Below are 18,952 nucleotides of genomic sequence, written 5' to 3'. Positions count from 1 at the left end.
ACACAGCAGCACGAAGCGATTCAGGGCTTGACCGTTGACGCTAAGGTCGTGCCACGAAGGTGTTGAGCGCATCACTACCAATACAGAGGCAAGAAAACTTGCATCACCCTACTGCCGGTACGCTACCGAAGGGTCAGTAAATATAAACAAACGAAGCGCGAGGCGGTTGCCGGATCTTGACCATGCGTAAGCGCCGGACGATTGACCATCATCTCGCGCACACCTCGGAATTACTACTGCAGTGATCCGCTGCGGCCTGGTTTCGTTTTTACCTGCGTTCGGTTGTGATCCGCGGGTTTCAGGTTTTCAGGTTTTCGGACCCAAGAAGGTGTTCTACGGCATCACCACGGCATAGATGGGGACAACAGGGGTTGAATCAGAGATCCATTTTGCTATGTAGAGATGGAAGCCACTCAGTATTATCCGTGAATGCAAATTTTATACCCAAGGAACCAGTCCACCAATCCTCCGCCGTTCACCTGGGTATTTGAGAGAGAAAGCAGAGGGAAATGCGCGATCAGCTATGGGATGCCATCCGGCGTAGTGGAGTAGGGAGGTGTGTCGTCAGGGATGAGTTATGATTTGATTAGGCCATTACCATCACAAGACCAGCAACAAATCCAAGGACTCCACCGTTGATGACCTTTCCAGCAGCCTTGTTGGTTTCAGCAGGTACCGTGGTCTTGGACGGCACAGAAGAAGTGCTCTCATTGTGGCCGGTGCTCGTAGTGGCATGATGAATGGAGGACGGAGCAGATGCCGTCATGCTGGTGCTAATGGTGCCTGAGTAATCGCCGCCGGAAGGAGTAGAGGAATGGATGCCCGAAGGAGGGAGAGGGAACGGCTCCGAGGTGGACTCTGCAGGAATATCAGAGCTGGCGATCGGGGCCGTAGGTGGAGCGGACGTCTCATGAGCGCAATGGAGGCAAGAGTCCGGAGTCACCGTGACCGTGACAGTCTCGGGATCTTTACCGTGTCAGTGTCATATTCAGCAGCTAGAAGTGAGGAAACTGATGCTTACCATGTCGGGCCTGTAATCCAACCCCATTGGCATTCGCCACGAGAAGGTCATTGGCAGAGACTGGGACTGCCGATTAGCATAAAAGCCTTGGCAATCTGGAGTAGAAAAAACGTCGCTTGAATCCCATATCACCATCATCTCCTGTAGACCAAGACATGAGGTCATGGGAATAGGCATTGATAAAATCCCGATTGCAGAACTTCTGGAGTGGAGAAGGCACCGGAACTTACCAGTGATGCTCATCGCCGCAGCAACAACAGAGAGCTTAGAAATCGCAACCATTTTGACGATGGTCGACTTGAGGACTGATGGTTTGGTATTTGGTTTGCAGTACGAAGCTTGACTTCTGTCAGTAAATATCATCACCTACAAGGCCAATACGTACCTAGTGTGCGAGATTTCAAGCGAATGAACAGAGAGTTGGATGATGTTGATTTAGGTAGGTGTGAGATGTAGGAGTGGAATGTAGGAGTGGAATGTAGAAAACACTGAGAGGGAAGGTCGACTTTATTTGTGTTTGACCATCGGTCACCTGCATGTGCTATCTTCAGGTTTGAACTAGGCCCCACACGGCAATGTGATGGGCACATGTGATGATGATACAGATATTACCTTTATTCTCCCCCTTTGGAGATTCTCGGAAGTCCTGTGATGATGTTCACCTGTTGCCCATGAACCGAGCTGCTCTGTCTCAGACACTGAAGCGGGGTGTGCAGAACCAAATCCAACATCTAGAGCATTTTACCATGAGAATATGTAGCGGCACATATATCCATGGAGTCTGGCTGTACAACGGTTTCAAAATTACTTAGGAAACATTTGGAAGCGGTCGGCGGTGGTACAGCGGACACTGTGTTTCCCTACCCGATTCAGGGGCCTGTTTGGTGCAACCGTGCAGATTGGTGATCTCTACCTCAAGCAATAAGTGTCTAATGGCTTAGAATTAACACCTTCATGGTTCCCATATTTTAAGGTAACTCCCCTCAGCATATCGAGCCCGAAGCAAGCGAAATGTTCCAGGCTCTCATATAATGCAGCATCAGTCGTATCAGTGGTTAACACGCTAGTTCCCTTTGGGTATAGCGTCCGCTTCGGCCCCTGAGCACCTGAGCAGATATGATATGAGAACACAACCAGCCAGATTGGAGATTTCCAAGGCATAAAAAGTGTTGGCGGAAGTAGGCAGAAGGAAGTTGACTTAACGGTGCATGAAGATTGAGCCAGCTCATAGATAATCTAGTAGAAGGCGAATAGAGCGACATCTTCCAATGCCCCCGCTCCCTGCCGCCCATGTGTTTGCTGTCGTTTGACGTCCTTTCCCGTCGGGACTTGGATAATTTTTTACGGTTGGAGTTTGGGGGTGCTTGGGACGTTTCTACGCGGTGAGAGTGTTCTCATTCCACCCCTTGAACTCTGCTGGCATTTTTCATAGTCGGTGTTGCGGGGTGCTGAGACATTTGGGATGTGGATATTCAACAAGGGTGAAAGCCGTGTTGATATTCCATTTAAGTCTGTTCAATCCGGTAGTACTTGTTTCTCCCGCCGTGTCAGTTAGATGATTTAGTTATTCGGAGCACACGATGCGGGATTCGGTTCGACACTGCCTCATGCTGCCCAACATCGGCGAGCTGCGACACCCCGTCATCGACTTGGTGACCGAGGAGTGTCGTTTCATTGCCCTGAAAGATCATAATATACCACCAGAAAATTGAGATCTAGCTTGAGGCCAGAGTCCAACAGCAAGAAGTCAGATTTAGGGCTAATAGGACTGTCCATCGGCAGCGGCAGGCTGTTTTCGAGCGTTAGGATATCGGTAGTGAGTTCTCTTGCGAACCAGCGCAAAGTCGCACGATATAGGACCATTCAAGAATATTTACGATTCATCAGTCATACTACAGATCAGGTTCGGATACAAAAGCAAATGTAAGACTATCCAGGACGTATATTGACTGACTGTCATAGATAGCTAATAACCAGCGCTTTTCACTCAACCGTACACCCCCAAGTCAATACGTTGAAAGATGACGGCCACTTCATTGGTGTGTTCGATGATATGAAATATAATGTAGATAAACCCCTGCTAGAAACCACAAATGTATTGACATGTCTAGGACGGGAAACATCTCCATAATGCAAATGAAATCATTAAACATCAACAGGAGTTGGTGACCGAAGGGATATCGTTTGGAAACGAATGACGTTGAATTTATAGGTAAGGTTGGACAAGTTCTTGCCCGTCAGTCCGCAGTTCCGCTTGGGTACACTTGCTGGCGCTTCCACACGGACAAGGGAAGCCGAATAGAGCTCGATATATCGGACATTGAGTCTCAATGGGCAAATCGGAAGTCGAGTTGCCGACTGGCAGTGTCCGTAGTATTGTACGTGTAGTCAATGCGCTCCTGGGATGATAGTCAGCAAACGACACGAAGTCTTGATCCTCAGTAGACAGGATCCACGAAGCTAAACTCGGCAAACTTACCTCAGGAGTCATTGCATTCCATTTGCGATCACGAATTTGTTCTTGATGACGTAGTATACCTTTGCGTAAAGGCACAGAACAATGCTCAGTACGTTGATTCCAATCAAGACTTGGTTGCCTCGCTTATACAACGGCTTGTCATCGTCACGATCGATGTTTGCCGAGGCGATGCCGCCCAATTGAACGGCCACTGGAGCGGTGTCGTTAGGTCTGGTGGCACTGGAAGCCGAAATGAACATAGCTTACTATTGCATAGGGCGGCAGATATGCTGCGAGAGCCAACGTTGTTCGAGTTTCTCGACACCCAAGCCCTGCAAAAATACCGAAAGTCATTAGCTCCAGTCACGGGAGTTCGCGCCTATCCGACATTGGAGTATACTTACACGTTAATAGCATGGCAATATGGATAGCTTAGTAACACGACGAGTAGACCAAAGGTGGCCCATTTGTTCTTTCATGAGACCTGGCCACACTCGGAGAGCAATAATGCAAGGAAGGGTCCATATGGCTTGTAGCATGGCAAAAAGCGCGCGTTGATTAAATTTTTCGCTTAGCCAGGTAACGCCGATAAGAGTGATCATATGGGCCACTCCTGATGGAATGGTAAGAAGGTTGGTATTGAACTAACGACATTAGCTGGTGGAACGCCCAGTAGAGGGAATACTTACTGTGTTAAACCCAAGATTCCGAAGAATTTGCGTGAGATAGTAAGCTGGTGGTCCCTGTGGAATAAAACATATGATACCGAGCATGTAAATCTTGATCCACAGTTAGCATCCGCTGGAGCCCAGTTAAGAAAATACCTACTGGCCAGAGATCATAATCTTCCAATGCAGTCCACAGTCGACGTGGGGTGATTGCCTGTCGATTATGCATGCCTCCTATTGCGATGGATCAGTCTCGGCTCGCCTCTAGATATAGGGTTGAGTCACCTTTGCGGGGATCATATCTTAACACTCGATTCACCACTGTAGAAAGTTCGCGATCAGTAAACCATCCCTTAAGTCGAAACCACGTCTTTGTCTGGGCTGCAGATGCCGGCATGAGGAAGAAGGACACAATGCCAAGGGCAAGTGTGAGCGTTCCTTTGATTAAGAAGATCCACCTGAAAGTGTGTCAATCATTGTCCCAGAATAAAGCAAATGGAACTCTACCTCCAGCCAGCAAGACCATGGTGGCCTTCGAGATGGAAGATTCCGAATGCAAGAAGCGAAGCAATGATACCAGTGATACTCAAGGCTGTCCAGAAGAAACTCAACCTGAGGGGAAGCTCGCGACTAGTGTAGAAGTAAGAGAGCCAAAGTACTAGATCTGGGATGAAACCACCCTAGATTCGATTCGATCAGCAGGGACGCATTATGGGAATCAGCTAACACACCTCAAGCATTCCAAGAAGAGCACGAGTTGCAAGAAATTCGTGCTTGCCTCGAAGCCCCGCTTGCGACATGGCGACTATGGACCATAAATCCATTTGGGTAGGAATCCAGCGGTCTGGACCAAACTTCTTCGAGACTAATTGAGATGGTAACTCGGCCAAGAGAAAAGACACCAAGAACACGGTATGGCCAAGATTGAAATCTAATAATGTAAGTCAGATATCAAATGATAAGGTAGTGCCGGACCACCCACCGTTAGTATTAAGGTGAAGATCCTTCAAAAATGTTCCCGAAACGGCTTGATTGATGTTTCCACGATCAATCTGTAGACTGAAGAACATAATACATGCCCACAAGCATACTATTACGAGTAATCATAAGTCGAATCCCTAGATACTAGATCGCGTATATACCATGCCAGTCAAGTTTCTTGACGATCTTCTTCTCCTCTTCTTCTGTACATGTGGCCTCCGCGTCGAAGACATGTCGACACTCGTATTTTGCTTTCTCATAGACACCAACGTAGTAGTCTCGGATCTGGGGATCCTCAAAGGGATTGGCGGAAATGTTTGGGTCGGTTTCTCCAGTGGCCGCGATAGCTCCCTCTTTGGTGATAATGTTGCCTTTTGCTGTCACCAACTTTGCATTGTCCAGGACAACCCTTGCCACCGCAGGCCCTACTTCAATTCCATACTGTTCGGACTATATGCTGGAATCATCTTCCCGTTGTCCTTGGGGCGCTTGTCTGTCATTGCGTTGTAGGGCAGGTAAGAATAGGGATACGTTCCAATTCATTTCGGTAGATGGATCGGAGGGGAGGAAAGAAAGGTCAAATATACTTCTCGAGATTTCTATAGTCCCGATGAGACTCCATACCAAGCGATGTAGCAATGGTGTAAGAACCATGTGCCCTTATCATCTCCTGCATCGTAACCAAGAATAGCATGACATCCATCGTGAGTATGATGTGCTTGATATGCTTTCAGTATTGGAGATACAGGCTAAAGCCCTTCTCAGCCATAGTGATGTGGTGACTGATAAGGGTTCAGTATCAGAGATGTAGGCCAAGGCCCCCATAGATGATACCTTGGTCTGCGACACTATCCCTTGATGATCCCATTCCCGTCACTCTATCACCAATTCAGTCCTCTCTGATTTAATGTCACGATCCGAAATTGTTATATCGAGAAGTCAGCTTCACGCCCGACTTCTGATTTTCCCCTTGATTTCACGATATTATCAATAGGATTTTGTTATGTATTCCGAAGTCGGAATGTCGAGGAGAATGCAGGGGGATATATGGGACCAGAAATACCCCACGGCTCGATTGTATCATTTCATGGTCGTAATAACGCAATCTGCACTTCTAGCCCATCAATCGTTAGCACTATAAACATTACAGCGCACTACTTTTGCCAGGAACCGGGGAACGAATCATCGAGACGATTATTATCGTTCGATAATGAGCTAATAGGTGTCTTACTGCTTAAACGGGGGATCGTTTTGCTCTGAAGGTCAGAAAAGGTTGGGATCCCCGCAATCCGGCATTGTCGACTGCGCAACTGAAGCAACGGCTTGAAATTGGAATACGGGTCTGTAGCAGCAAATACACCGAACAGGGTTATCAGATAATCGGATCAGTAGTATGCGAGACTGCGGGGTTGACCCGTCTGAGAAGTCTTACCAATTGGTCTGTTCAGACGAGGGAATCCACTACATCTCATACGCCTTCGTGTTGAAAAATGACACCAAAATTGGACGCTGAACCATTGGAGCATCTTAGGAATCAATCGACAAAATATGATCAAATGACGATCCTGTTGGTGCCGCTATATCCGATATTGATGCTTTATGGTGTTGACCGTTTCGAAGGTGATGCAGTATATATTCTCAGTGGCCCGCGCCGATGCTGTTGATTCATCAGGATCGAGATTACTATTTTAATCCATAGCTAAAGACTGAGAGTACTTAGATCATCAACTTCTATTCACCGAAAATGGCCACCGTGACATCTACCGAAACCCAAAATCTCCCCATCTCGGTTCAGGCCGATCCTCAGCCCACTGAGGAAAAGGCCGCTGAGGAAAAGCCCACTGAGGAAAAGGCCGCTGAGGAAAAGACCGCTGAGGAAAAGGCCGCTGAGGCAAAGCCTAAAATCCGAAGGGCAATTGACGAAGAGGGTGATAACGCTGTCCCTGCGACTGTATGTTGTCACACTCCAATTGCCGTAGACGTGGACTAACGATCACACAGTACCCCCATTATCTGCCTGTCTGGGACCATGGCGAGAAATATCCACCCCTCGAGCCATTCGAGCACATCGAGAAGGGCAAAGGCGCGGATCCAACCTTCAAGGACCTTCTGACGGAAGGCTTCAAGCTCCAGCACCTCACACCCACCACGGGATCCGAAGTCTCTGGAGTCCAGCTCAGCAAGCTCAGCGACGCTGGCAAAGACCAGCTCGCCTTGCTCGTTGCCCAGCGAAAGGTTGTCGCATTCCGCAACCAGGACCTCGCCGACTTGCCACCTCAAGAGGCCGTCGCCCTCGGAAGCCATTTCGGCCCTCTCCACATCCACCCGACCGGTCCAACCGCTGAGGGCCATCCGGAGCTCATGATCGTGCATCGAACTGTCAATACGAGCGAATATGACCTCATTTTGGGCAATCGGAATAGCACTGTCGCATGGCACTCTGACGTCACATATGAGAAGCAGCCACCTGCCACCACATTCTTGTACGCCTTGGATGTTCCGGAAGTCGGTGGCGACACTGCATTCGTCAATCAGGTCGAGGCCTACAATCGGTTGTCACCACTTTTCAAGGAGCGTCTGCATGGACTCAAGGCTGTTCACTCTGGAATCGAACAAGTCGAGTTTAGCAAGAAACGTGAGGGAATAGTGAAACGAGAGGGCATTACCTCGGAGCATCCTCTCGTGCGTACTCACCCGGCAACTGGCGAGAAAGCCTTATTTGTGAATAAAATTTGTAAGTCTTCCTACCCAGCAGCTAAATCCTTAGCTAATTGGCATCAAGTCACTCGGAAAATAGTCGGATTTAAGGACGAAGAGAGCGAAGCACTCTTGAACTTCTTGTACGACCACATTGGCCGGGGCATTGACTATCAGGCTCGCGTCAAATGGGCCCCTGGGACTGTGGTTATTTGGGATGTAAGTTCAACTCCACCAAGGCCTGAGTGGTAACAGTGGCTAACTAGAACAGAACCGCGTCACTTCGCACTCTGCCATCGTTGATTGGACGACCGGCGAACGACGACTTTTGGCTCGCATTACCCCTCAGGGAGAAGCCCCGATTGAGACTCCTTATGTTGCGGAACCTAAGTAGAGCTCAATCCGGCATAAGGATAGGGGGGATTGTCAATTCAATGGAATTTCCCTCTCGAATTCCCGTCGAAATTGGAGCTGTGGCTCGTATGATATCGCTGCAAAGGCCAGAGCTGGGTCGGTCTAATGAAACACCATCATGATTGATGTATGCACATGTGAATTTGAACTGGGGGATAAATAGATTAATATAATGAAACCCGAAAACCAAACCAACCATTATGAAGTCTTCCGCACGTTGCCTTCTTTCATCTTTAATCTCCTATATTGATTCATTCCATTACCTTAGATGTGGACTGTAGAAGGTATCTGCGAGATACCGGTAATATTTTAGTGCGTGATAGGACCTTAACTGGAACTGGTAGTTAGGGGACGAGGGGAGCATCGAACCAATCACCTATCGTCAATGAGTGATGTAATTGGATTCGACCACCCTTCTTTCCACATTAGGAAGTGACAGATTCCCATCACTTCGGTGCCTGCCCAAAACAGCAGTGAAGGAATGAAGCAGCCGGCCACAGCATCAACACGAAGCTGCAAATTGACCGCGACTTCCAATCCTCACTCGGTTGTGGAAATCTGCTCCTTCTTAAAATCCTTTTCCTTCCCGCTCACTTCCAAAACAAACATCACACACTCGCTCGTCCTCTCTCTCTCTCTCTCTCTCTCTCGTTCTCCCATCCTCTCTCACTCGCTCAATTCCCAATTCCTCTCACCAGTCACTCGCTCTTCATCAACCTTCATCGCTCGTTCACTTTCGCTCAATCGGTGTCAGCTATCAGCTAATTCTCATTACTCAAGTTCGTGATCCCACTTGTGTCGAGATCTCCTCGACAACATGCAGTTCTCCAAGCTGGCTGTTTTCATGGCCGCAGCCTCGTCCGCTGCTGGGAGTCAGTTTTATGATCGCAGTGAGTTCTTCATCATCAATTGCCTGCACCATCTTCTAACATCGCCAATTTAGATCGTTTGATGGGCGATGTCATCGCAGCTCGTCCCGTTGACATCGGATCCTCCAGCTCTAGCCATGGTAAGTGAAATTCTTAGTGATGCGGATGCCTGCAACAACAGAAACAACCCCCAATATCTCAAGACAAACTCATCACATCACTCCATTGGCCCCAGACCAAGCTAACCTTGCTGTAGATCATGGATATGGGAGCTCTGTCGCTGCTGAGGATGCTTCTAGCACCGAAGGCTCTCCCGTGCTGCCAAGTCTGTCTCAATTTGAAGGCACTGTGATTTCTGGCGCCACCTCCACTGCCACGGTCACGATCATCCCAATTCCGTCCGGTACTGGGGTCGGATTCAACCAATCTTCTGTTGCCGTCCCTGGTAGTGGCTCAGCCTTTATCGGGACCGGCATCATCGGGACAGGTCCAATCGGGACCGGTATCATCGGGACCGGCACGATCGGAATGCCCAGCTTCGTGAACGGTTCCTTCACGGGGGTTTCTACTGGCGTCGCTCCCACTGCCTCTGAGCCTGAAACTGAAGCAATCACTGTCACTGTGACTCCAGTTCCCGCCATTTCTACTCTGCACACAACCGTTGCATCCACCGTCCTCAGCTGTCCCGCGTCAGTCCGCTGCCCTGCCGCGTTTACAGTCATCCAGACCACCACAATCTTTTCAACGACCACGGTGTGTGTTTTCTCACCTACCGCCGCTGGCCCTGGGAGCTTCTCAATTCCTTCAGTCTCGTACAGCTCTATTCTGCCGCCGTCTTCATTGCTACTCTCGACCGGCGTTGCATCCGCTTCAATGTCGATGCCCACCTGGGCCAACTCTTCTCAAGTCGCTCAGTGTGTGACTGAGGTGCCTTGCAGCGGGGCTTCCGAACTCTCGTCCGAAATCGAAAGTGACTCCACGCTCCACCTCACTTCCACGGCAATTGCGACGGAGACCTCGACCTCGACCTCGTCAACTCCAGTCTCCATGACTGAGGGCTCTCCCAACATTCATTCAGGCAGCAGCTCTTCATCGGCTCCTCGAAGCTCCGCTACCGGGGGTTCTCCCTTGATTGGCAGCTCCACTATTCCAGTGTCCACGAATAGAACGAGTGCTGTGCCTCCGAGCCCCACAATGTCTGTCTATACAGGCCCGGGAACCAAGTCTCTCGTCTCTACGGTCGCGGTCGTCATCGGAGTTGTCGCTGCCCTTGCCTTCTGATTCTACCATCGTAGGACCTGATTCATTAGCACCAGCATCAGACATCATCTGATCCGCCTGCAGTCGAAATAGACTGATCGCTCCATGGCTGTTTCCAACTTTCGTTTTCGTTTTTCTTTATTTCCTTTCCTTCCTGTCTTTAATGTACTGCGGCTTTTCACAAGCATCGTCTTGTATGAATATGCTGGTTCGGCTACAGTGAGGTTGCAACGTGGAGGATGGTGGCACATGTTGAAGGAGCATTCACTTTCGATGGACCATGACAAACATGAAGGAGGCCAATCTCAAAAAGCGCAATGTGTAAACTAGGGAGTCATAAAATCAATCATAACAGAGGTTTAACCGTTTCAATCCTTGTTGCCAAACAGCATAACATCAGTTGACAGTAAGCTGAATAAGGGTGTCTGTTGCGAACTTGAGATGAGGTCAAGATAGGGTTGTTTGTCATGGGCACTGCCCGGACGCACAGCCCGGGAACCAGGAAAGCTGCTGATCTTGGCTCACAGCCAATTAGCGACTTTCGATGGTTGTTAGATGATCCACTCCAGGAATAACAACCTTAACTTAAGTTAGTTAGTTAGTCCTTATTTAACTAACTAGGCTTAATTAGTAACAATCCCTCTCATGGAAGGACCATATCCTCCGGGCAACACAGAGGGGACTTAAGGCCTTCGACTCCCTGGCGAGGGTAACTTCATCGGTATGGGGACCATCCGTCCGGAAATCGAGGCTGCTCTACACAGCGGTTGCACGACCCATTATGACATACGGCGCCCCTATTTGGGGAGTCTGTCAGCAGGGTGAGCCAATCTCTGAAGGCAAAATGAAGGACCTAGCCAAGGTTCAGAATAAGTGTCTACGAAAGATCCTAGGGGCTTACAAACGGACACCAATCGCCGCGCTTGAGAGAGAGGCGGACGTTCCCCCAATCGAACTCTACGTCCAAGAACGGGCCGCCCAAAGAGCAGCATCGACGAACTCCCACAAGGTCACTACCCAGATTGAGGGAGCCCTGACGCAAGTCTGGGATGCTGCTTCTACTCCCCCGAGACGAACTCGAGGCCGACCCCGCCGTATCCGGTCTAAACCTGAACCCGCGTTGTGTACGCTTCGGACCCAGTATGACAGACTTCTGTTCCCCCGGCCCGAACCAGTTAGGGGGGATATCAGACACAATAGCGAAAAGGCCCGCACCGGATGATCCAGGACAAGTATCGAGCGAAATGGAGGGAGAGATGGCAAGCCGAAGCGGCCAGACCAGGAAGGAGAGCAAGGACATGGAAGGACCCGTGGGAAACCCAGTGCCTTAACCGGTACGACGGCCTTCAGAAACACGAGGCCTCGGCGCTCATGGCACTACGGACTGAGGTAGTTGGAGTTAAAGGATGGCTCGCAAAAATTGGTGTCCCTGGAATCCACCCAGCGTGTGAGTGTGGTGCCCCCCGACAGTCTCTCTACCAACTCCTTGCATTTTGCCCGCAGCGGACCGACCAGAGGATCGCGCTCCTCCAACGAGCTGGAACAACGGACTTTAAGAGGATATTGCATGACAGGGACAAGGTGTGCCACGCAGCAAGGTGGCTGATCGATGCGGGAGGCCTAGAGCAATACCGGGTGGCCAAGGAAGTTGAGGAGGAGGTAATAGAGGACTGGAAACCGTTCCAGTTCCTCCACGACGTGCCAGAATAAGCTCTCCGCGTAGGCGGAAACACCGACTCTTATGGATAGATGATAAACGTTTGAGATAGTCTACTAAAGGGAGGAGGCGGGATTTTATGTACCCGCAGCCTCAGGGCTACGGGGAAACTTTTGCCCGCGGCAGACCAGATAGAATGCCGTGCTCATAGACCCGAAAGGGATCCAAATAGTACGTTAAATTGATTCTTATTATTAATTAGTAACAACCTGAACAGAATCAATTGAGGAAATGTTGGGGAATTTTGGAGTTGCTCGTCATAGGTATCTGTGGATATTCGTATATATCATATATAATATAAAAAATGAAGTTCTTGCAATCTTTATCTCAAGTTGTACCCCCCGTCCTCCACCTCTCGTTCTTCGTCCTCGTCCGCGACACCGCTAGGTACAGGATCGTGGCACTCAATACCGCCGCCACCACCTGCACGATCCCCAAATACCAGCTGTATCCCTGGACCTGACAGAGCGACTGGAACCGCACCTCCCCAAACACCCCCTGGATCTCATCCGCAACCGCGCTGCACGACCAGCCCCACAAGTCCGACCCGGCCCCCCCTCCGTCGTCCTTCGCCGTGCGATACGTCGCCGCACCGACGACCCAAATCACCAGGTTCATCAGCGTCACAGCCCAGGTGAACCCGGTGGCGAGGGTCGCCGCGCGGTTCGCCGCGCGGACGGAGCGGAGGTACGCGATGAAGATGCCTACGTGGAGGAGGAGCGAGGCGATGGCGACGCCGAGGTAGAGGTAGGTGGGCCAGACTTTGGAGTCGCGGGACCAGGGGCCGCGGGGGATGCCGGTGTGAGGGACGGGTCGGCGAATGGAGCGGGTGGAGAGGAAGCTTTGGAGGGTGATGGCGAGGAGGATGAGGGTGGCGAGGGAGAGGAGGGTGCTGAGGGCGCGGGAGACGAACTTGAGGCGACGGATGATTCGTTTGAGGGACTGCCGCTTGTATTAGTGGTAAATGATAGTAGTGGAGGAGGAACGCACGTCGTCTTTCTTCTGTAGCCGGGTTTCGTCGTAGTCTGGGGTTTTGTGACCAGGGCTGATTAGCGGTGCTTGATCGACGAGGACCATCTGCTTGAGTGGCGATAGGGAGGGAGTTAGTCTATGGCCCTCAGATGGAGGAGCCATTCTGCTCTAAGGGATCTAGGAGATAGACGGTATAAGAAACGAAATCGGAGTCCGTCTGCGAGAGCTCCTCGCGGTGATGGACACAAGCAAAGGGAATTTCAGAGCAGAAACGCCGAAGTAGAGACTTGAACTAAGAACCCGAGATTTGGGATGACATGGAGGTTAAATGGATCTGGGAGATTGATCTGACTAACTGCCTGCATTTAAAGAACGGAATATACGTGATGATTTGCCCGCCTGGGCGAATAACCCTGATCCGCTGCGGTCAGCATGCATCGGAAATACGAGCCAACCCTCAGCTGTCAGCTCGCCGCAGGGGAACAGCGCAACGGAAAACCATAAGCATTGTCAGTGATGATTAGTTTCTTTGTGAAAAGAACGCCTCCATGATTCATGAAACAAGACGGGACTTTCGGTGCCTTGCATGTGCCCTTACTTTCGTCATTTCGTGCAGAGTCCTGTGCAATAGGATTCTATCCTGAAAATTGCAGAGGACGTCAAGGCAAGGAGGTTAGGAGGAGAGCGATTCGGAGATAGCTGGAGTGAGCGCAACCGTGCGAAAGAGCGCATATAGTGAATTAATGGTCCTACTTATAAGGTGTTGCGATGAGCGCATCTCCAATATTGAGATAGCCAGATAAATACAGGGCAAATGAGAAATTGTAGACGTGTTTCTTACCATCGTTGTTTGGACTGTGGACTGCGGACTTTTGGGAATGATCGCCGAGACCCATGTCCATCCGAATTCCGATGCTAATTACTGCAGTCTGCAGGGCTCCAAGCCTCCACGCCTCTACTACAAAGTTGGACGCATGGACTAAAGCCGCGATCGAGCAGGGCAACAGTAAGTGTATTTCTCGGACCGTACGGATGTCATGACTCTCACGATATACCGTTTCCGAGTAGAGCTGTGCTATGGACCGAATCTCGCGCTAGCCGGACATCCAAATCATGATACAGTCAACCTTCGCTATAACAATTGAATCCGTACAGGCGAATCCAATCGTTATAACGCGGATATCGCTAAAACGAATTTTCTTGGCAGCATTGATTGAGAATCCGTGCAGGGAATCTTATCGCTATAACATACTATACAGTCTCGCTCCATCTTTTGGATAGCGACTCCTTAAGTTACCAATCGAGTTTATGGTCAGCAAGCCGACCGCCCGCTCGGCGACCCATCGATTCCCAACGCCATTCAGATGGGGCGGAAATACGCCGGCCCAATGCCATGAATTGCTATATTCATCCGCCAAAAAAAGGGGTATATCCAGAAGAGCGGAGTCAACCCCGCACATCGATCTCCCCGACTAAATCAAAAGCGTGGAGCATTTCCGTGAAGTACTCCCGGTACCATCCTAGCGGACCCCACTCCTCGCAGTTGTATGTCCCTTCGCCAGGGGGCAGGCACCATCTGGCCGGGTCGGGGTTGGGTTTGTGAGTAGTCAGATGGACGATGATGGCCTCGTCCCACAGCTTGTCCCACTCGGAGCGGAAATGTGCGAACTGGATTTACTATTAGTTTCCGATCCTCAGTTGTGAAGGAAGGATCGACTTACCATGACCTGGTTCAGGTTGTACCGGTAGGGCAAGCCGAAGTATCGGAACTTCCAATACACTTGGAGGAAGGCCTGGTCACCGTCTTCCGGCTGGTGAATCGCCGGGAGCTTCTGGAGCATGTCCTGGAAGATGGAGAGGTTCGGGGTGAGGACCATAACTCCCGAGTTGAACTTGTCGTCAACCAGTATGTCAAACCAGACATCCGGAGCGGCGGCAAATGCTACAGGGAAACAATACGGTTAGCATTCCGTCGACGGAGCCAATTATCACGGAACATAGCATGGAGACTCACGCCCTGGCATGTGGAACAGCTCGCTGAGATCGCCTCGCACGGCGCAATCGGCATCGATGAAGAGCAACTTCTCATACTCGGTCCACCGGAAGATCTGCAATTTGTTCAGGTTGAACCGATGGTGCGGAAGGATCAGCGACTCGTTGACCGTCGTGCCCTCGAAGTCCAGCGGCTCGACCTCGCGGAGCTGCCAGCCCGCCTTCATCAGGTATCCCACGTCATTATCCGTCACGCCTTCATTCCCTTGGCCGTCGTCCTTGAGGATCATGGCGACCATTTCCGCTTCCATGGCGGCCAGATCGTTGTGTTTCATGATCGAGTAGCCCAGCATCATGGCGAGCGGGACGTAGCTGGACGTGAAGACGGACGTAGTGATGACCCGCTTTTTATGCGGTCGGTCGACGAGGATTGGGGACAGAGGGTTGGTGGAGTTCGGGCTGGTTGAGACTGATAAATCTGTTGGCGGCGCACCCTTCAGATGGTTCCATGGGTCGACGGCATTGTAATTGTAGTACGCTGGCCCTTCTGTTGCATGTTAGCACAAAGTTCTCATACGATAAGGAAAATCCAGGGCTGGAGAAGTCGCAATGCCAGGATACCTGCTGCGACAGGAGATGCCCCTCGGACTATCAAGGGCGACCAGATCCAGGGATCGACGTCACGCGACAGAAACTGGGATATGGAGAACATACTGGTAAATGCCGCCAACAGCAGCACGGAGAGCGCAAGCGCAATGATTCCGGGGAGGAGGAACTTCGAACGATTCGCAATCATCATGATCGGACCCGTGATAAGGACAGGACGGAAGGAAGGGAGGGTGGGGGGAGCTCACGGCTTGCGTGCTCGATTCTCAGTGGAAGCAGGGACCGTCGCAAAAGAAATTCTAATTGATAGGCGAAGTCGAATCTACGAATGTCATGAACGCATGATATCCAAGACCACGCGACCAGTCACCAGAACGCCCACCGGATGGAAATGGAGACGGAAACGAGATGAAGGAATATGAGGCCGTATCCTGGGGAAAGTAAAGAATGATGGAGAGAGGTACAATGAATTGTAACCAAGTGTCGCGTGAGTCTATCCGAAGGGTTCTCACTGTTTCACCAGTGGTCGGAACCAAGGACTAGGCACCCAAGGAATGCTGGGGAGGGGAATAATAAATTAATAATACTCCGTGGTAGGAAGCAGGCTCGGGCTCAGCGAAGAGTGCAAGAGGGAATGCTCTGAAGTAAGGAGTACCAGTACGACATGCTGGACTCTGGAGGAGTGGAGGAAGATGTTGTATGTACAACCCGACGCAGGCAATGGTAGTATTTAGTAGTATTACTTCAAAGATAGCACTTCGGATGATCGTCCAAGTCTATTTGTCCAAGCATTAAGGAACATCGATCCCGTCCAGAATAATACGGAATACGTCCCTTGTCAACCCAACCGATTGGTGGTGGCGCAGAATTCTGTACGTACTGACGCGCGGCCTTTTTTGATTCTACCCGAAGTGGTGTGCCAAGGGTGATTAAGCTTTAAGGGCTGACTATCAAGCGGGAGGCGGCGCCACTCGGGCCAAAGTGTTCACGTTATTATCCCGGTTGCCAAGGAAGCCAAGGAGCCAAGGCGGCTTCGACGGATGGTACCCGATAAGCCCGAAGGCTTTCCCGGTTTTCGAGTCCCGATATCCAGGGGTTCCGGGAATTAGGTCAATGGTATTTCGGCTAGGTACTCTGTGGTATCGTACACGAAGGTCGTACCATGTCATTCGCACTGGTGTTTGTGAATTGCTATACTTATTTTTATCAGGGGTATCTCAAGACATAATATTACAAGTTACCGACCAGTACTTCGCGCTAAACAGACCCAAGAAGTCAAGCTTTGTCCCCCTGCCTGCAACCCACATCTCCTTTTCAAGTTTCTCGATCGTACCTTGGCATCTCCACTCAGTCATATCAATCATCACCTTCCTCTTCCCCGTAACCCCATCACCGTCTCCCACACACTTGGCCCTCCCTGACCGCCTGGAGTCGATCCGGCGGATCCGCTGGCCATCGTCCCATCAACCCCTTTCATCGTCGACTCGCTCATACTCCTCCTCGGCCTCACCAGCTTCGTCTCCGGGCCTCGTGCCTCCGCCTCCCTCCTCCCCTCCCCCACACTGCTCGCATGCGGCCGTCCCCCATCTCCGCCGTTGCATGGATGCGGCCCCCGGCTCGCCGACCGGCCGCCGGGGCTAGGGAGCGGGCTCCGTGAGGCGAAGGCTTGGAAGGAACTCGCCGGGGGAGGCGTCACGGGGCGGAAGGTACGCTTCGTATTGTGAGCCGCGGCGGGGGGAGGGTCGTGGGTGGTTGGGACGAAGGGGATTCGATGGATGGAGGCAGGATGCGAGGTTGGGTGGTGTGGATATGGTCGGGGGTGGGACGAAGGACCCGGGTCGGGGAACGAGGTGCCGGTGAAGGCGTGGCCATCGTCGCTGCGAGGAAGGACGGTGGGAATATGACTTGAGGTCGCGATACTGAGGCCCAGGCCCATGGCGGCGGCCTTGCTAGTGGTGCTCGGCGAAGAAGCGCTGCTAGCGGTAGTAGTCGTCGTCGACGTGCTGTTGATGGAGGTGATGCTCGGTTGCTGCGACATCGCCGGCCCCGAACCAAGATGTTGCTTGAGCTTCTGAATCTTCGAATTCGCCCGCCGGAGGTCCTTCCGGTAGCCTTTCACATCGAGCTTGTACAGGACGATGTCCTTGAGATGATAGTCGATTTCCTTCTCTAGTTGAGCAATCCGTTTCATCGGATCGGTTTCGGTTTGGTAGGGCGCGTTGTAAGTCGTGCCACTTTCCGTGCTGGTAATCATGTCCTGCACACGCGCTTGCACTTCGGCGATCGAAGCGGCGAGATCGGTTTTGGCGCCGAGAGGGGAGGATACGGGATATTCTTGATTCGTTTGGAACGTTTGGCGGCGAATCTCATTGTGAAGTAGAGCGGTGACCTGGTCCTTTTCCGTTTGAAGTACCTTCGCTTTGGTCTCCGCGTCTGCTAATCTCCTTTCGAGGTCCTTGACTCTTGTGGAGGCCACGCGAAATTCGTCCTGAAGCCTCGAGTGGACGGCCTCGGAGACCTGCTGCAGACTATCCACCTTCTTTAGTCCTACGCCATCGCCCTCCTGAGTCTTCTTCAGAGTCCGGTTTTCGGCGTGCAGTTCCTTAAGTTTCCGATCCCTCTCCCTCAACGCTATCTGCAACTCGTGATTGTGCTCGAGTACATCCAGCTTTTGTGCATTGGCTTCCTCCAGATGCGCCTCGAGTCGGCTTGCCGTGTTCTGTGATGCTTTCTCATTGGCCTGGCATTTGCTCATCTGGCTCAATGCCGCCTCGATGTGTTCCCGCAATTCTTCCGCAGCCTTCTTGAGCAGGTTTCGCTCATTGCGTATCGCTTCCGCGTCGGCCAGCTGACTATGTAACTCTCGGATTTCGGCCTGCAGTGTGTCTACATCTCGAGACATCGGGTAGTCCTCATGGTTGGCCATGGTTACCACGGTGGTACTGATCGAGTGATCGTCTATCAGCCTGGGCGGGGTGTGGATCGGACACCGACCGTGTCTCGTATCGAGTTCGAGTGGACCAATGAGAGCCACTGCTAAACCTGCAGGTCTGTATGGCGGGATTAGTCGCTACTACGATTAATCGAGTGTAAACCGACGACGCGACGTTGAGAAAAGAGACGTCCCTAATCAATAGCCGCGATCGAAAGAAGAAAGAGAAAAGATTACCCTCGTGGATCGTGGCCGATAATGGAACTTGCTTCCAAGTTGTAGTAGTCGCCAATTCTCCGCTGTTTGCTTTTCGCAGACCTCTTCGTCCCGACCCCGCGATCTAGACCCTGGTGGTCCGAATGGTG

The 18,952-nt window shown here is 51.2% G+C and overlaps 8 protein-coding genes across 8 annotated transcripts; 3 read left to right on the top strand and 5 right to left on the bottom strand.

Moving 5' to 3' along the window:
• Positions 1-509: 509 nt before the first annotated feature.
• On the bottom strand, positions 510-1,611 carry P152DRAFT_517628 (uncharacterized protein; the record flags this gene model as incomplete). The annotated part of the gene is made up of 4 exons (XM_033683021.1): positions 510-966; positions 1,022-1,087; positions 1,252-1,359; positions 1,407-1,611. 4 exons carry the CDS (start codon positions 1,609-1,611, stop codon positions 587-589), a joined length of 759 nt encoding a protein of 252 aa, XP_033530008.1. The 3' UTR covers positions 510-586.
• A 1,627-nt stretch (positions 1,612-3,238) lies between these two features.
• P152DRAFT_509902 (allantoate permease) lies at positions 3,239-5,628 on the bottom strand (the record flags this gene model as incomplete). Its single annotated transcript, XM_033682631.1, has 12 exons — positions 3,239-3,420; positions 3,533-3,690; positions 3,747-3,858; positions 3,974-4,123; positions 4,169-4,258; positions 4,308-4,381; positions 4,433-4,605; positions 4,655-4,827; positions 4,879-5,078; positions 5,130-5,237; positions 5,290-5,457; positions 5,571-5,628. The coding sequence occupies 12 exons, from the start codon at positions 5,626-5,628 to the stop codon at positions 3,349-3,351; spliced, it is 1,536 nt and encodes a 511-aa protein (XP_033530007.1). The 3' UTR covers positions 3,239-3,348.
• Positions 5,629-6,503: 875 nt separating this feature from the next.
• Positions 6,504-6,828, top strand: P152DRAFT_224607 (uncharacterized protein). Its single transcript, XM_033674515.1, has one exon. It carries the CDS (start codon positions 6,619-6,621, stop codon positions 6,790-6,792), a length of 174 nt encoding a protein of 57 aa, XP_033530006.1. The 5' UTR covers positions 6,504-6,618; the 3' UTR covers positions 6,793-6,828.
• Positions 6,749-8,351, top strand: P152DRAFT_485541 (alpha-ketoglutarate-dependent taurine dioxygenase). Its single transcript, XM_033682050.1, has 4 exons — positions 6,749-7,079; positions 7,130-7,862; positions 7,911-8,044; positions 8,097-8,351. The coding sequence occupies exons 1-4, from the start codon at positions 6,873-6,875 to the stop codon at positions 8,217-8,219; spliced, it is 1,197 nt and encodes a 398-aa protein (XP_033530005.1). The 5' UTR covers positions 6,749-6,872; the 3' UTR covers positions 8,220-8,351.
• Positions 8,352-9,056: 705 nt separating this feature from the next.
• P152DRAFT_485540 (uncharacterized protein) lies at positions 9,057-10,780 on the top strand (the record flags this gene model as incomplete). Its single annotated transcript, XM_033682049.1, has 3 exons — positions 9,057-9,129; positions 9,183-9,248; positions 9,365-10,780. The coding sequence occupies 3 exons, from the start codon at positions 9,057-9,059 to the stop codon at positions 10,387-10,389; spliced, it is 1,164 nt and encodes a 387-aa protein (XP_033530004.1). The 3' UTR covers positions 10,390-10,780.
• Positions 10,781-12,336: 1,556 nt separating this feature from the next.
• On the bottom strand, positions 12,337-13,436 carry P152DRAFT_462647 (uncharacterized protein). Its single transcript, XM_033680392.1, has 2 exons — positions 13,076-13,436; positions 12,337-13,027 (listed from the first exon to the last, which is right to left on the bottom strand). Exons 1-2 carry the CDS (start codon positions 13,217-13,219, stop codon positions 12,413-12,415), a joined length of 759 nt encoding a protein of 252 aa, XP_033530003.1. The 5' UTR covers positions 13,220-13,436; the 3' UTR covers positions 12,337-12,412.
• A 1,067-nt stretch (positions 13,437-14,503) lies between these two features.
• P152DRAFT_477400 (nucleotide-diphospho-sugar transferase) lies at positions 14,504-15,848 on the bottom strand (the record flags this gene model as incomplete). The annotated part of the gene is made up of 4 exons (XM_033681579.1): positions 14,504-14,725; positions 14,779-14,999; positions 15,072-15,596; positions 15,764-15,848. The coding sequence occupies 4 exons, from the start codon at positions 15,846-15,848 to the stop codon at positions 14,504-14,506; spliced, it is 1,053 nt and encodes a 350-aa protein (XP_033530002.1).
• Positions 15,849-16,557: 709 nt separating this feature from the next.
• Positions 16,558-18,706, bottom strand: P152DRAFT_462644 (uncharacterized protein). The gene has a single exon (XM_033680391.1). The coding sequence runs from the start codon at positions 18,579-18,581 to the stop codon at positions 17,019-17,021; it is 1,563 nt and encodes a 520-aa protein (XP_033530001.1). The 5' UTR covers positions 18,582-18,706; the 3' UTR covers positions 16,558-17,018.
• Between the last annotated feature and the right edge of the window lie 246 nt (positions 18,707-18,952).

This window comes from Eremomyces bilateralis (assembly GCF_010015585.1).
Source record: "Eremomyces bilateralis CBS 781.70 unplaced genomic scaffold P152scaffold_37, whole genome shotgun sequence".
In the NCBI taxonomy this organism is placed as follows: domain Eukaryota; kingdom Fungi; phylum Ascomycota; class Dothideomycetes; order Eremomycetales; family Eremomycetaceae; genus Eremomyces; species Eremomyces bilateralis.
This window is presented reverse-complemented; position numbering and strand designations above follow the sequence as displayed.